We start from the raw sequence: 17710 nt of genomic DNA, 5'->3' as shown, positions 1-17710 counted from the left end.
CCCAGAGTCCCAAACGCTCAGAAGTCATTCACACCTATAGAGATGGTGACAACAGTAAAGTCTTTGGTTATACTGCTGATTTACCTTGGCAAAGATGATGATCGTTTCCATTTCATCAACATTAGTGACCCAAAAGTCATGATTGAAAGCACTCAAATGAAAGACCTAAGGTATCCAGATTAGAGCCTACGGCACTGGGACTTCAGTGGTTCCATCTTCTCCCCAGCTTGGGTAAGTAGGGTGGCACAGCACATGCTACCACCTTTTGCTACCTTCTTTTTTTTAACTAACAACCCACACATGAGAAGGAGGGGCACAGGAGTGGATGGCTTGCCATTACAATTAGGTCAGCTCATAGTCTTATTTTTTTTCCATAACTGCCTCAATTATATGACTGCTGGTACAGCTGAATGTGGCAAAGAAGCTACAGGAACACAGGTCCCAGAGGTGTCTCCTCTTGTCTCTGAGTGAACTTCTGTCCCAGGACAGAGCAGCTGCTACCAGCAGTAAAGGGTATCTCTTGCACAATGCTTAGCCATGCTGAAAAGTCAGCTCTTAAAGGAAGATGGGCAACAACTTATTATTATTACCGTTATAGTCAGAAAATTTCTCAAGAGACATTATATAAAAAGCTGACTGTAATCTTTATGCTCTTTCTGGATTTGTGGTACATCAAAGACTATTGATACTTGCTCTCAGTAGGAAGCCACCTGAAGCCAGGTTAGTTCTCTCTTTCTGTCAAAAAAAATACAGTTTTATGCAAACACATTCTGGATTTGTTTATATTGATCAATAAACAACAAGTAATAATAATACATAACTTCATGGAGCCATGTCCACAGGCTCTGTGATAGAAACACTGTTCACTGATCACTGTAGCATCACTAAATAGCATCTAAAGTCACAGCTGTGTGGGTTCAGACTGACACCAGCCCAGATGTAATGAGTACTGGACAGCCCATGAATACTGGCAATGCCTGTGTTCCTGGATGCTGACAGGCTGAAAGATGTAGTATCCTGCATGTTGACTTTCTAGACCACTTAAGTCTAAATATGAATTTGGGAGCTAAGTTTACTCTTTGGGTCTGGAAAGGCATGACTTTGTAGGAGGCTGGCCTCTCCTGGAATATTAGGTCCTTAATACACAGTCTGCACAAACATAAAAATCCAGTGCTTGTTTTTGAAGTAGTGTGGTCACTCTGGTTTTTTTCTTTAAACCCTCATTATCAAATGGAATGCATAAGAAGAGCCAGGAAAAAATGTTTGTATTTACTAGGGAAAGAAAAATAGAAAGGGAAGACGTGAACAACATTATTATATGTGATGAATCTCCTGTTTATTTTAGAGAGTCTGGAAATTGCCTTATTTTTTCAATTGGACCACATGTCCTTGTTAAAGATGTGTTCCACTCCAAACCATAAATATTCCAAGGACATCCTATTAGCAGTGTTATGAAAGAGAAGGAACTAGATTATCCCAATGGAAGGCATTCACACTGCCTCCTGACATGCATTTGATGTAAGTGGGTCTTCTACACTTGCTCTATAACAAAGGGGATTCTGTCCAGGAGCCTTCCTACAGTCTTCTGTCCTCCCTTTGGAGATGTCTGGGAAGATAATCCTCTCACACATGCCATCTAAAATTGGTGTCATGTGAATATCCTCTTCTGGCCTTATAAACTTCAAGTCTGTGAAAACAATAAAACACCATTCTTTAATTTGACATGAGCACAAAACTCCCTTTTACAATTGTGCATCTGAATCTGGTTAGAGGGAGCCTGGGATGCCACCACTTTGACCTTTAGTAGCTGGCACTGTGCAGCTGAGGTATGAAGCCAACAGTGGTCCCAAAGAAACGTGCACAGCTTTGCTGAGTCCACATTAAGCTGTGTGAATGTGGTACAGTAGAGTGTGGCCTGATGAGGCAAGTTTACATACAGGCTGCAGTGAGGGGAGAAGGATCAAACTGAAATAAAAATCCTGTCTGACCTCCTCCTAATTCTAAATCACTTTTTAGATCTTGTCCATCTATCAGGGAGATTAAAGGAAACATGATTCACAAAAGTCATAATACTCCTGAGGAAGCTGATCTTCAGGGAAGAAAAATCCAGAAAGAAGCTCAAGACATTGGAAAGAGAAAGGCTGTGGTGCACAGAGCCACTTATTCCTGCTACAAATCCTCCTTTGCCTGAAGCCAGGTTCTTATGAATTCTGTCCCCAGGCAATAGAGTCATCAAGGGAACCTCTTTCAAATCTCTTGCTGCCAGAATTTAAACTGCCCTTCTCAATAGCTCATCAAAAGTAATTTTTCTCATGCCAATCGAGCTTCACAAGCCTTCTGACCCGGTAATAGATTAGCAAAACACAGACTGGGCAAGACAGAATTGGGATTGGGAATCCCTGGTTTTACCTGGAACGACAAATGCACAGATCATCGTAGCAGTTTTAGCATCTTCTGTTTGTTTATTCTGTTCCGTCAGTGTACACAAATAACTGGCGTTTTTCTGGGTTTAAGCCCATGTGAAAGAGAAAAGATTTGGCTTTCTGTTTGGATGTCATAATATTAATAGAGAACATCTTTAGAGGCTTATTACAATGCAATATTGCTGATTCCAAGTATTAGGAAAATGAAAGAAAAAAAGAGGACATAATGAATCATTCATCCCCACCCTTCAACAAAAATCACGAGAGTAAAAATGGCTTTAATTCCATTTGTTTATCAGTTTCTCAGCATTTCTGTGTCGTCAGATTACTATTTCAGACTCTTCTGCCACAATGGGAGCTAGGAACTGTCTTAAAGATTCTCAGTTGTCTTTAAATCACACAAATCCTGAAGCTCCGGCCTTTGGGGAAAAAACATCTAACAAAATAAGCTAACAAGGTATTTGGGATGAAAATACCAGAGCAATTAATGAACCATCAACACTGAACAGGTTTCATAAGGTTGGCTGTGCTGAAAGATGACATTTGCAAGAACAGATTCAAAATGCCTGAAGTGAAAAAAGGGCCAATATACTACATTTTGGGTATTAACCTAGATCAACTAGGCACAATCTTGCTAGGAAAAAAAAATTATCAAACAAAAACCTGCCCCCAAAAAACCAGCTAGGGCTTTGTTTTTACACCAGTTCTCCCAGTCCTGATTTCTTATGAAGTCAGGAAAAAAGCTACTGGCAGCAATAGCTCTGCTAAGACTCTTGAAATGTGGTAACTAAACATTATTATAAATTTATTTCATCTTGACACCAAAGCCAGCTCTACAGCTGTTTTATGATACTATGAAGGTTAAACTACTACAGAACAAGCACTCCTGCATGTGGCTACTATAAAAGTGTCACTGAATTATTTCTAATTTTAGTGCCCGTTGTTCTAAAAATTGCTTCCCACTGCACTCCAAGAAGCAAGAAAAAAGGTGATTCACATTAACCTAGGCAGCTGAGGAATTACATGGACTTAACTGATGGAGCAGAGCAGCTACAGGATTTGTACTGGACTAAGGCTGAGGAGGGACTCTCAGGGGGTTAAGTTGCCGTGGTCCACAATGTGTAAGTCTTGTAGCTGATTTGGTGATGCTGCCCCCCTTTCTGGCAAACTAAGAGAAACAGGTACTTTCAGGGTAGAATGAGACTCAATTCAGCCATCCAGTTTAAGATGATGAGTTGAATCACACCTGAGAATGGCCATTTGTCTGCACTAACTATATAATTACTTCAGGCAACTAGAGATTTTATTTACCTCTTTTTTCAGGTTAGTATTATCCAAGTGTCCAATAAAAGGTGAATGGGCAAAACACAACTCCAGCCACAAATGCAGCTACACCTCTACCTCATGGGACTCAAATATGTCACAAAAAAAGGAGGGGGAAAAAACAAACTCAAACAGTAGATATTATACCTTGCCAATATGCTTGGCAGAAATTAGTGCTTTCAAAAGCCATTTCTTTTACTGGTATTCCAAAATACTATTTAAAAAAAAAAAAAAACAAAAAAACAAACCCAAACAAAAAACCATTATTTGTGAGCTGGATCTATCTAGGAACGTAAAAAAGATGAGATGTAAGCTAAAGAAAGATGTAAATCATTGGTCTCTGTTAGTGAGATGATCACCAGCACTCACAACATCACAGAATTGTTTAGGTTGGAAAAGACTTTGAGGTCATTAAGTCCAACTGTTAACCCAGCACCACCTCTCTCACCCTGGACTCCCACAAACACTGTAGCAACTGAATTATTTTATTCTCAGAGATTGCTGGATACTATTAATACCCTTAAAATGAGCATCATGCAAATTCTAAATCACAGGTTGTCAGACAATTTTTTTAGTTAAAGAACCAAAACCAAACCAGTTAGCAAAGAAATCATGCCTTCATTGTTATGAAGCACAGATTTTGTCACCCCATTTATCTTATGGGGATGCTATTACTGTTGATATGGGCAATTAACTATATTTGGAAAATACATTTTTCAAAAATAATCTGCATTTTTCATCATCAGTTTAGAGCAGAAAATTACTTGCAGGGAGAAATCATTTCAAGACCTGCACCTGAGTCAGGGTAAGCAGGTACAGCTACACAGAAATGGAAGATCATACACCAATTTATACAGGCTGAAAGAATGGTCATTAATCCATGCCTAGAGGATTGGAAGCTTCCAGCAGTGGGTGAGCTTTTTGTGTCTCCCAGATCAATAAAGCAAGTGGTCAGATCAGGCCTAAGAAGTTTTGATACGTAAGGCCTAAGTTTTGATACGTAAAAGTGGTAGATGTGTGGACTCAGCATGGAAATCATTGTGTGAACAACACTGCAAGTACAATCCCAGAAGCTAAGCATAAGTCCCCTCCCTGAATGCTTCCTACTGATATCTATATGTATATCTATATGGCATTCGTTTTTCATAAAACAACTTTTACTGTTATTTTTAAGGAGTTCTAGAGATGAAACTACCTTGTTCACAGATGCAACTCTTCTTGTTCAAGAATGAAAGTATGATGCCAAAGTATGATGCCTAAATATGATGCCTAGGATGCCCTGATTACAGCATTACTCACTTGCTGAGAAGCACCAGTATCTAGTTTGCTTCTGTGCAGAGGAACATTATTCAGTAGATTACGAAGAAAGGTTCATTCCGGGTTGCTCTTTCTTAATTCAAATGCGAATTTGATTTGAATGCATACTTCACTCGGTGTTGCTACCTGAATCTCTGACCAATCAGCATCCCACCCAGCGTATTCGTGTGTGCACTGAAACTCTAGGATGCTGCCAAAGCATTAAGCAGCCTACAGAAAAGGGTGGGGAAGGAGGAATGTGCTTCTACTTCCTCTTCTTGGGCAGAGCAGACAGTAAGAAAGACCTCCTTAGTTCAGGGGTTAGTCCAAAACCAGAAGGTTTAATCCACCTATCCTTCCAGTCTGGTCATAATACCTTTGCTATTCATTTTAAAAGGGAGTGAAAAAATTAAATGTTATTATCCAAAGGCCAAGATTCCAGTGATGAGCAATGGAAATACTGTCTGGGACTTTAACAGTAAGAGCTGAAGGCATGCTCTGCATCTGCGGGGCAACATTTTACTAAGTTTGGCAGAAAAGTCTCCTCCCTTCATCCCCTCAGGCTTCTGCTTAGCTTAGACAATATCACAAGGAAGGGCTGTTTGCCCAGAGGTTTTCATTGCGAATTTGTTGGGGATTTTTGTTTGTTTGTTTGTTCATCCACATGGCTTACTGCCAGCTTATGAAAACTACAAGCCTGTCATCAGGAGTTCACCCAGTCTGGGAGAGGAAAAACAATGGTGAGAAGTCAACCTGATTCCATACCTTAAAAATGTCACAGAATAAAACACACATAGAAGAGGCATTTCAGTAATGTTGTGACACTCCCCAATTTCAGCAATGGACTACAATGAAACATCAGTTTGTGTAAGCAATCAGGAGAGGTTTGTCTTGACATGGACAACCCAGTACAAGACATTAAGATCTTGTCTTTGTGCAAGCAGAACCTCCCCCACAAGTTTGCGTGATTAACAATATCCTTCGAAACCCAAACTCTTTCCTTACCCCCTGTGAAACAAGTTTCTTCCAAACTTTTTCAGGGCACATTGCATTCAAACACAGGAAAAAAAAACTTCAATCACCTTGAGCTGTATGAAGAAGAACAAAGAGGATTCCCTCAAAACAGGAAATCCTACTTTGTACAGTTAATATTTCTGCTGAAGCCAGTGGACAGCTTGGATAAACCCAGCTGAGAGGATCAGACTTATCAACTGCAGATAGGCAGGAGAGAAAAAAACACTGGGTCAAATCCCAGCTAGCATAAATCAGCGTAACTCCACGGAAGTTAAGAGTGCTGTCCCGATTCAAGCCAGCTGTGGAACTACCTCACAGTGTGTTTTGCAAGTCTATTTTCAACTCTTCAGGGCTCAGCTCTGTTTAAACATCCACAACACCCACTGAAATTAATGAGAACTGTATGTTCAGAACACTAGTATTACTTTTTAACTATTTGGGAGGTGCTCAGACATTGTGATAATGAGCACCACATATTAGAACCCAGACAGAATGGTATTAAATCATCAGACCCTTAAGTGGGACAGGTCGTTAATCTTTTCCTTGGGAGAGCATTTCAATTTTTGCCGTGGCAAGTGAGAATTCATCATTAATAGATGTGGGGGTTCTACATTTGCCAAGTCCCAGACAAAGTGTGTTTTTCCATTTGCCTTGGGCTTGTGTAAGCTTGCCTAAGGAGGCCAGCCTTGCAGTTTGAGAAACACTGCTAGCAGCCACCATACCCTCATTCCCAGCTAAATTAAACCCTATTATGCTGTAATTAACCTTGCCTAACTTGTTCTGAGCTACAGCAGCAGGTAAAAATCATGCTTTTCCTAGGCTGTCCCCAAGAAGCATTTTTACGTATCAGGCTTGCCTACTCTTCAAATATTTCCAGCTACTCCTGGAAGCTCTTCTTCTGAAGATCACAGCTCAACTGCAGACATCAGAACTCTTCTTGATTTCAGTGAGGGCAGAATCCCCTGCAAATTTACTCATGCACCTTGTGTTCATGCCAGACGGCACATTTTTTGAGCAAACAGAATTCCACAGAAGTGATGATGAGAATACACGTATACAAATTGTTAGGTTTAAAGATTTAAAACATACACATAGGCAGGCTCACTAAGTTTTCTTGGTCAAATTTAAAGCAGTAGAATTAGATTTTATGAATTAGTCTATTGCCTTTTTTATTTAAATGCAAGTTAAGAAAAAGAAAAAAGAAACCTATTACATTTCTAGTTTCAATTTGATACTTGGGATATGGGTGAGAAGAATGAGCACAAGGGAGGAAGAACCTCTCATTTACAAAGCTACACTTCTATAAGAAAAATAAAATGTTTGCAGAATTGCAGTTTTCAGACTTTTTTTCCCTCCTCTTTTAAAAAAATCAAAATTCTTCAGCTGTATTTTGAAAGATCCAGCATTTTCACTAAGGTCCATCTGATTAAGTCCACAGACATTCAAGCCAGGCCATCAATGCCCTAGAAGCAGACATCCTCTGAAGTAATTCAACGAAGTTATGACAGAAAGTCCGGTTAGTCCTTTAGCTGCCTGCAACAAGTGTACACACAGAAAATACAATATAAAACAGCACGAGACAAACGCTACACTGCCCTAAGTAAAAGGGCACTCAAAGACAAAAGAAGTGCTATCACTGAATACATCTTGCATATTATTACCAGTGGAAAGGTGGGAAGCCTCTGGAGAATGCAGCCTAGAGAGTCAATCTGAGGGGTTTTTTTAAGCTGTGCATCTGAGTGTATGGTGCGGAGAAAGGAGAGAACAGACGGTTATGCAGTAAGTGTACCAGCCTGTCTCTAGCACAGCCAGCTGACAGCAGCTGCAGCAGCAGGATTTATCCTACCTGTTCCTTTTAAGTTATTAAACTCCTCGGTTCCCACAGGACACGCAATAACCTTATTTTTTTTTAAGCACTTGCACTGACTTTGCTCTTTCCGCCATCCCCGGAGCGGGACCCGCGGCCAGCGGCGGGTCCTGGGCCCGGCCCTCCCTGGCCTCGCCGCCCGTCCCAGGTGCTGCGGGGCCGGGCCGGACCGGGCCGCTCCCGCCGGCCCCCGGCTCCGACTCCGGCTTTGGCTCCGGCTCCTCCTCCCCGGGGCCGGCCCCGCGGTTCCCCCGCTCCGGGTCGCTCCAGGTCTCCGCCGCTGCCGGCCGATGCCCGGGCCTCGCTGGTCAAGTGGTCCTAAACATTTCACAATTATGCTAGAGAACTGTTGAACTGTTAAGAACCACTGCACCAAGGAGGCTGAGGGTCCGCGGGGAGCGCAGCGGGGCGGGGGCGCGCTTCCCGCCCGCTCCTGCCCCGGGCTTGGCTCTTCCTTTCGCCGCGGCGGACCTGGGGACGAGACAGAACACACGGGACTGGCGGGCGGGCGGCTCCAGCGCCCGAGGACAGCGCCGCGCCCGGCCCGGCCCGGCCCGGCCCGGCCGTCCCGCACTCCTCGCTCAGCGCCGCCACTTACTGATGGCCACCGTCCTGCGAGCATCCCCGGCCTTGCGCTGGGGCTGGGAGAGCTTGACGGCAACACGCTCTCTTTACAAAGTGGAAAGAAAAAAAAAAATAAACCAACCAACCAAAAAAAAAAAAAAGTTTAAAAAGGACAAAACGAAACAAAGCCATTCTCCTGAGGGACCGCAGCTCGGCGGCAGCCCGGGCCGGGCGCCCGCGGCCCCTCCCCGCCACCCATGTACCGCGGCCGCCCCTCTGCCGCGCCTGGCCGTGCGGGGCCCTTTTATACCCGCGCGGTACCTCGCGGTGATGAGCCGTCCCCTGCGCGGCAGCCAGGAATGCTGCCCTCGCCCCTCACACGACCAGTTTTTCCAGGCTGCCTTCGCACTGACGGGGCGGTTTTGTTTCCAGCCATCATCTGGGGCGGCAGAACGTCAGCAGGTAGAGAAGGACAAACCTGTTCCGAGGCGGCGCGTTTCCTCCCTCCCTCTCTCCTCCCGCCGCCCTCCTGCCCTCCGCCCTGCCACCGGGGGAAACTGCTCGACAGGTTTCGCCGAAGCTGGAGGTGGCTCCGGGGGCTGAGTAAGAGACTGCACCCTGCGCCCTCCCGACAGGCGCTGCCGCTGACGGGCCGCCTGCCCTCGCACCCTCCCGGCCCCCCTCGCTTGGCTGGCAGCCCTGAAAAACAAAACAACAAAACAAAACAAAAAAGGCTTAAACCGGCACGTCACGTTCTCCGGGGGATTTCACCGCCGCAGTGTGAACGCCCGGCCTGGCCCGGGATCCGTGCTGGTGGCGTCGCGCCTGGCGAGCATGGCCGCTTCCCACCCAGCCGGCTCCCCGGCAGGCCTGAGGTCTGCTTTCCTGCCTGCCATCCCCGGGATTCAGAGCCGGGTTTCCCCTCTTTCCCCACCGGCCAATATTCTCTGAGATGAGAAGGCAATCTACCAAAGCCCTCTGACATCTCTGGGTGAGCTGGCAGTGTTGCCATGTGCTGTCCAGCCCTCCTGGAGGGTAGCGTGGGTACCCATTTCTAGTCTGCAAGTGTTCATTGCCAGACTGACTCTCCTGGGTGTAGTTTCAGGGGTTTTTCTTAGAAACGACATGAGAAATCCCCTGCTGTGCGTGAGTGCCTGGGTTTGCCCCATCTTCCCCCAGTATCCCCACAGCACTGCTGCTGTTTCCTCGGGTGCCCTGAGGAGACACCATTGGGGAGCACTGGCCTTTCCAGAGGTCGCTTTCTGCTCCTGAATGTTCCCGACCTTGCTTTCAGAAAGGAAGGACTAAGAAGCCAGAACTGAAAAACATGAAGAAGGTTCTGATGTTCAGAGGTGTTGGACAGCTAACAGGGAGGAAGGACACCCTGAACTTTGACAAACTAGCAATGAAATCTAGTTCGCTGAGGTTTCCAAGCCGTGTTGTTGGGGTGAGCTGAAAGGCCCTCACGCCCTGTAACCTTAGGATGGGGATTATGGTAACTCCACAGTCGGCTTCCCCATGGTAGCAGTGGGGACACTGGTTGTTGTTGGTGCCAGGCTGCCTGCACTGCCTGACCACATGCTGCTCTCACCAGCCAGCCCAGGAGACACCATTTCAAAAAGATGTGGATGCTAAACCTTGCTCTGCCAGTGACTCAGCCTCCAGCCTCAGCCAAGTCACTTCACCACACCTTGAGAGGGAGATAATGCTTACCTACCTCATCTTATGAGGCTTCACTAATGTTTATGTAGTGCTTTGAATGTTTAAAGAACTGAGTGCTGTTTATGCATTTTGGTGTTCCAGATCCTATGATCTTTGGCCCTTTAAAAATATATAAGAGACTCAAGCAGTCCCAGAGGAAATGCCCATACAGGAGGCATCCCAGAGCAGCAGAGCAGGGAGAAGCCCTTGTGGCTGTGCACAGCTCATGTGAACATGGTGCTGCACCAGAAGCTGGAGTGCTGGAACCAGAACAGGTTGCTCTAGGAGCCTATGCAAACCTCATGCTGAGGAAGCTCCCTGGATCTAGGCTGGAGGCATTTCAGTCTGCTTTGGTAAAGCCAGCTCCTGCTCTTCTGTTCTGCCCTCACACTCAAACCCAGAACTTAATTTTGTGCCTTCTTCCAGACAGCCCAAGCCATAGGAGGTTTCTGGGCTTTCTCATTCTCCCAAAAGGATATTCGCTTGCCTTGGGTAGAGGAGGGTGCCACGTGTGTGAGTTCACTCAAAGGATACCTCTGTCCTTGGCATCCATGGAAATCTGTGGAAGAAAGACTGCTATTTACACTCTGTAAGAAGAGGCATTTGTGCTATGACACAGTGTTCTAGGTCGTCCACTCCTGCCAGTGATGTGTACATGATGTGCAGCATGACTGCATGGGCTGTATTTTATATATAATCCTTCACTAACTACACTGGCAACTCTCGCCTGCCTCTGACAAACACAAACTCACACCCACACCCACAGCTCCACAATACCACCCAACTAAATAATAACCTGACTGTCCATACTAACTGGGTTCAAGAGTCCTTTCCAGCCAAACCAGTTAGAACCTGCTGCTGCACTGGCGTGATATATAATCCCCAGGGATCCCATTGCTGTTCTGGTCCCGGGTCAGACACGCATGGCAGCCCCTAAAGGACTCTGAGCACTAAGTGGGGACCTGCCTGAGGCAGCCAGGGTTCTCTGAGGTACCAGAACCTGTATGGTGTTTAGGCAGGATGAACCATCTTCTGCTTTGGACTTCTTTTTTAATAAGTGTCGGTGGTTTTACTGTGAATGGGTAAACATACCTTTAATTTAATTACATAAGTATTTAGTATGTTCTGTTTCTCACCCATATACCTTCAATTATGAAAGTAAGAAAGTTAACATCCTGCTTCCTCCCTTCACTAGGTAGAGTATCAGAGAACAGGCTGAAGGCTTTGAAAGGTAGAAGAGTAGAGGTGTCCAACAGTGGAAATAGACAGCACTAGGCAAGGGATGAGCAATGTATTGTTCTTTCTCTGTGAAAGTGTGAAAGGTGATTGATGCATTAAAATAAAAGAATCGGTTCTGAAATTATATAGGGGCAAAAATGAGGAGTATTAGAAGGAATAGTAATTAGTCTGTTGTTTCTGTTGATGGTTAAACTAAGTGTTGTTTATATCAGCATGACCCAAATGAAAAGGACTGTGGTACCCCCCAGCATGGCCTTGCCACACTGGATGCTAAGAGCTCTCTGACTGCACCAACACTCCTGAAACCTGGAGGAGCAGCACACTGTAACGTGGAACGTGATGGCTTGAGCACCTTGTACAGCGGGCAGAGTTTTCTTGGAAGGGGAAAGCAAATCCCAGTCACCTGATAGTGTCAAAGAAAGAGGGCAGCACAAAAGGAGACATAATGCCAGGGGTGGTTGTAGGAGACAAAGAGCTGGTCTGGGAGGAAGTGAAGATGAAGGGTAAGCTTGTGGGAGGACATAAAAGGCTGTGCTGTTTGCATGGCAGAGTATGGAAGACTGTGAATGCTCTGGTAATGAGAGGAGAATTATATTTCAGGGAGGTTCTACTTTGAAAAAATGAGGTTATGAGAAATGACTGGGAGGTACTATCATTATTACCAATCAATATTCCCATGCTTCTTTGGCAAAAGCTCCCTATACTTTCCTGCTAGTTCCTTATTCCACAGGTAACATCATGGAAGAGCATAGGAGAACCCAAAGTACTATTTCTTGTATGACATGTTTTATCTGACAATTCTAGACTTAAATCCAGCACTCAAACTAAGCATGGACATGGATCTTACCATTTCTCTGCTTATCATTTTTATGTTCCTCATTATTTCCCTACTGATTTCCTACTCTTGCTCATTAATGCTCACCTAAAATTAGGTTGGAAGTTACTTAAGAAAGATCGGGAATCTGACATGTCCTGCAAAGTACTTTTAATATTCTTGTATTCTTGGGTCTGGTAAACAGGAAAAAACAAAATCTCTGCAAGTGGACTTTCTCCCACCCTGCGACATCAGCATTCCATATGTTCATAGCAAATGGTGATGGGGCAACACCATGTTTACTTTAGTTGGTTTAAACTCATTTGTCAATACAGCAGCCCACTATGTGTCACATGTGAGCATAATAATAGCTTGATACTAACTTGATTTGCAGTAATAAACACCCTGAGAGATGGCCTAATGCTTCCTCATAAATAGGAAGCCTTTTGAGATTACTGCCTAAATAACATCAAGTGATTTATAGATAAATGGATGAGGTGGGATGTTTTTCCAACCAAGAACTTTTAGAAAGATTGTGGGTTTGCCATTCAGTAGGTAGATTAATAAAGAAGAGCTAGAAATTAAAATATGGCTAACAGCTTCTTAGGAAGCCAAGAATTCACATTTTATTGGAAATGCCACTATTGTGTGCACAAAATTTTGATCAAATCCAAAATTATCAGTTTAGCAGGAGAGGGATTTGTATTCAAATGCTTTATCTAAACATTCAGTTCAATGTCCCTGAGCACTACAGATGTTACGTACCAATATAATGTGTAGTACTGCCTTTCACCATTTTCCTTGTTCTGACTTAATATCTTGTTCATTCCAGAAGCTAACTGTGTAAGTTACATTATACAAATTAATGTAGATTTTTCCTTTTTGGGACAGTTTTTCAAGTCAAGCTCTGTCTGTATTCAGTAGCACAATAGCAAGTAGCAGATTACAAATTTTCTGGTTTCTATTTCAAATTTTCAGTTTAATTGTTAAACACATCAGTTTGTTTAATAACAAGTCTAGAATAAGGAGACCTCGAGGCTTTGCACACTTAGAGACTGGTTCAGTGGGTACAATCGCCTGTGCATCAGCAGCTGCAAAAACAAAAATGTGTGAAGACCAATGCTTGCGCTGCAGAGATGGTGTGTGAGCTGTCAAGCAGATGTGTCCTGGGAGATCCATCCATCTCTGCATTGAGACCCTGATAGTAAGGAGAAGCTTCAACTCTGGCCCTAAAAAACATTAGAAAAGCACATTGCAAACAACAAGGAGGTACTTCTGATGTAGATTATACTTTGCCATGACTTCCCCCTGTAAGTTCAGGAGCCCCAGCAGTGTGTTGAGATGATAGCTGGAGATCGCATAATCACAGAATAGTCAGGGTTGGAAGGGACATCTGGAGATCACCCAGACGAACCCCCCTGCCAAGGCAAGGTCAGCTGGAGCAGGTGACAGAGGAACATAGCCAGGCGGATTTTGAATGTCTCCAGAGAGGGAAACCTCTCTGGGCAGCTGTTCCAGTGCTCGGCCACCCTCAACATAAAGACGTTCTTTTTCATGCTGAGGTGAAACTTCTTGTGTTTTAGTTTATGGCCTTTGTTCCTTGTCCTGTCGCTGGGTACCACTGAAGAGAGTCTGGCACCATCCTCTGACACCCACCTTTGAGACATTGGTATGGATTAATCACCTCTGAGTTTCCTCTAGACTTAGCAGGCCCAGCTTCCTCAGTCTCCTCATAAAAGGGATGCTCCAGTCTTCTAATGTGGCCTCTGCCAGACCCTCTGCAGCAGCTCCTTGTCTGTCTTGTACTGAGGAGTCCAGAACTGGACACAGAGATGTGTGCATGAGAAGTGAATTCACCAAGTCCTCTTTTGCAATCAGCTCTGGATAAACAGTCCCTGTAGTATTTCAAATTTCAGGAAAGCTTGGTCTCATGGTTACATTTTTATGTCCTCACAATCTATTCTCCTTTCTCTCTCTCTCTTTTTTTTAATTAGAAATAAAAATACAAATTAAATAGCCAGTGAACACAATTCTGACATGACTAATTTTGAATGCTTCACTTCCCAGATACCTGACTCTAATGACCATAAGAAGAGCTGACTTTCATTAAATGCCAGCCACCTTTTACTCTACCATGAAGTTTCAGGCTAAACCCTGGAATCTAACACTTGAAATCACTCACTTTTTCTGAACATTTCAGCCAAGCAATTAATATTTAAGATTAGCTGCTGTGCATTCAATCTACTTCAATAACTTTATAATTTATTGCAATGCTTAATTGTGATAGCCATCACAAACCTTGTAGCAACTTGATTTTTCATGTTCATCGACCAGCTGCTTTTCCAGAGTTGGCAGGATTACGTGTCCTGTCCCATAAAACCATGAGAAAGGAAGTACTAATTATTTGACCATCTATTGAGATTTCCTAAGTATTTGCTGGTTCAAGCTATTGAAGATACAGAGAGTGTGACTTTGCACTGACGTAGCATGGTAATTTTTAGCAACATCTCATATTTCTGGTTTTATGTCCTTGAATGTAGAACCTTCCAAACAACAGTGGTGAATGGTGACATAGTTGTGGGCAGAGATCTTGGTCAAAGTGGTCCAAGTAAATAAACTGACTTATTTCACATCACACTCTTGTCAGACAGTAGAGATAACAGGCTGGTTGTCTTTGCCCTGAAGCCCTGGAGCTCTACAGGATTCAACAGAGATCTTTGCTGGATGCCTCAAGGGTGCTGGAATCGTGTCATCCCAACCTGACCTTTCAGTGGGAATAAGAAATTCAGATGTGCCACAGAAATAATTTGATGCATTGAAATCCCAATTTTACTGGGCCCTGGTCACAAAGATCCACAGCAAAACATATGCAGGAAGGAAGCCACACCCCCTGGAAGATGCAAGTGTGATTATTCACACACAGACAATCAGCATCAGAGAATCTCCCCAGCACAGCAGCTTCTTGCATGTGACAGGATTAATTGACAACTGTCTGTTCTAAATGTGATAAGTTTGTATCTCTCAGCAAATGACTGCCATTAAGATTCCTTTTTTCTCACCCTGAAATTCTTTTCTTTGCTATACATGACCTTTCTACTGAATTGCTAGGATTGTCATTTCCATTCTATGCTAATAATTAATCATTTCATGTAGAAATAATCAGCTGATGTAAACAAACATAACTGTCATTTTCTTGCCCCTTTCTTAGCACCTTTTACTGTGTGGAGTCTCATCTAATTTCACTTTTAAGTCCTTAAAACCAGGATTTGGGACTGTCAAACACTGAGCACAAGAGCCTAATGGGATCTACAACAGTGGCACTAGGGGAGAAACACATTAATTATGCACATAAACATGTAATAATGAGGCTTATCTGTACTCAGAAGTGCTGCAGAGGATACTTAGCAGGCAGCTTTGGCCAGGCAATATCTCCCCTGGCCACCATTCTTCTGATCCCATGTGGAAGCTGAGGAGATGTGAAGGAATACTGTGGCTTGAGAGAGTTGTTATTTATTGCTGTGGTATTTACTGCTGCTGCAAGACAGGGAATGATATCTCAGCCTTTTCCTGCCTCGTTGTGCAACGTGCCACACATCAGGTCGCACAATGCTGGGGCCTGGCAGTGCCTGCATACGGAGGAGGCTGCAGAGCCAAGCTGCAGGATGTTGTTGGTTGGCAGCTTCCCATGGATTCCCTGTGATGTGCAGCATCCTGGAGTGGGAGGTAGGTGCTGGTGTGAAGCTCAAAACGCCAGTGGGAGTGCGCAAGATATGCACCGGCTGAGCGTGTCCCAACAGGAGAGCACTGGCAGGGCTGGCTGAGGGGGAAAGGGGTACAGCCTCTGCCCTGCCAGACTGGGAGGAGCGTAGGCCCCACTGGTTGTAACCTCCTGCTACCTCTGTGGCAGATTTGGACAGCAAGGACCAAATCTTTTGATGCTGAGATTTGAATCAGCTCTTCCCAAATGGATCCACGTTAAGTAGTGCTGCTTAGTGCGGTTCACCAGACATTTTGCTGCCATGATTCAGGATTCTCGTCTCAGCTACACTTTTGAGACACAGGCTTCTGCCTCTTCCCATTCAGCTGATCACAGGTAAACAAATGTACGTATAATGAAGTCTCTAAAGTAATTTTCAGATAGACACTTTGCAAAATAATAAATCTGGTAGTACCAGATTTTATTCTGACTCATGGACTATCTAAGATGGCAACATTTGAGTCCCACAGATTCATTTGTATGGTTCAGTAGAGTACTTTACATATCTTATAAGCTTTCTACATTAGTAGCTTTTCTAAAAGAGTCACTCAAATTAAAGTGCTGTTAGAAACATGCAATCAAACACTGTGTCATAAAACATTGTTAAAGAATCATGGAAAGACTAGTCTTGCTAGTCTAGAAGATGATTATACTGCTGATAGAGTCCACTCGGAAGAGACACAAACATATCAGCAGTGCTTCTGATAACGTATGCTGCACACCTTTTTATTTGATCAGTTCGTTATAAATTTCTTGTTTTCACCCACCACACAATTACTTCAGGTTTATCTCAGTGATCTAACAAATTGTGTTGCTGGGAACTAAAAGGATTTTGTTTCTTAACTACTGTAATAGGTCCTATGGAGGGATGAGCATAGGTACCTGGAGAAGGGGATTACCCCTATGGCTGCATTTGATCACTCTTTGGGTCCATTAGTGCTTTGTGTAAGTGGAACTGGGCTCATTTTGTCTTCTATGCACAAAGGATATTTCCCTCCCTACTCATCTCACTACTTGAACAAGCCTTAAAAATGAAGGAATCTTCCAACTAGATCACAATCCTTTTGGAAGAATTCCAGTTGACCACACCATTCAGAAGACTGCAAATAAACTCTGATTCAAGGAGGGATTTAGTTCCAGATGAGAGATATCATTGTCACTCACTGTTGAACAGAAAAATCCCTGTATGAGATAACTGGGACATGCTACAGTATAGTAATTCTAAGTTAAGATGTGCAAAACTGGAGATATTTAGCTATTTAAGAAGAAGGAGCAGATGCTGAAGCCTTGTGAACATGATTTAGTTCAGCAAGTACTGATCAGATACAGTCAGTCTGGCCGGGGGTCAGCCAACCTTGACAGATGTCAGCAGTTTACCACAACAACATGCAATAGGAGAGCAAGTACATGCTGATTTTTCAAATAATTTAGAGTGCCCTTCCATGACAAAAGTTTTATAAGAGAATCTCCTGACAGAAACTTAATATTTTCAGCCATCAGTAGAAAAGAAAGTGGTTGCATTCAGGAAAGAAAAGCCGTAGCTCAATCAGACAGGAACTTGGACACGTTAGTTGTGCAAATCTCTGCTTTCTGCAGTGTTAAGAGAAGTGCTGACATAGGCCAAGTAGTCCCTATCCCCTGGCAGTATTAGCTGGATCATTAGGAAAAAGAAACAAAGTGGAAGCTGGGTGTTGTCTTTCAAGTGAAGAAAG

The 17710-nt window shown here is 43.8% G+C and overlaps 2 protein-coding genes across 2 annotated transcripts; both read right to left on the bottom strand.

The window, feature by feature from the left end:
• Nucleotides 1-1472: 1472 nt before the first annotated feature.
• LOC121673717 lies at nucleotides 1473-9383 on the bottom strand. The gene is made up of 3 exons (XM_042047321.1): nucleotides 9281-9383; nucleotides 8809-9186; nucleotides 1473-1687 (listed from the first exon to the last, which is right to left on the bottom strand). Exons 1-3 carry the CDS (start codon nucleotides 9381-9383, stop codon nucleotides 1491-1493), a joined length of 678 nt encoding a protein of 225 aa, XP_041903255.1. The 3' UTR covers nucleotides 1473-1490.
• LOC121673627 (translation initiation factor IF-2) lies at nucleotides 7209-8760 on the bottom strand. Its single transcript, XM_042047128.1, has one exon. It carries the CDS (start codon nucleotides 8543-8545, stop codon nucleotides 7856-7858), a length of 690 nt encoding a protein of 229 aa, XP_041903062.1. The 5' UTR covers nucleotides 8546-8760; the 3' UTR covers nucleotides 7209-7855.
• Nucleotides 9384-17710: the final 8327 nt, after the last annotated feature.

This window comes from Corvus kubaryi, unplaced genomic scaffold, assembly GCF_017639235.1.
Source record: "Corvus kubaryi isolate FWS band 111438036 unplaced genomic scaffold, C.kubaryi_AGA036_p1.0 66, whole genome shotgun sequence".
NCBI lineage: Eukaryota > Metazoa > Chordata > Aves > Passeriformes > Corvidae > Corvus > Corvus kubaryi.
This window is presented reverse-complemented; position numbering and strand designations above follow the sequence as displayed.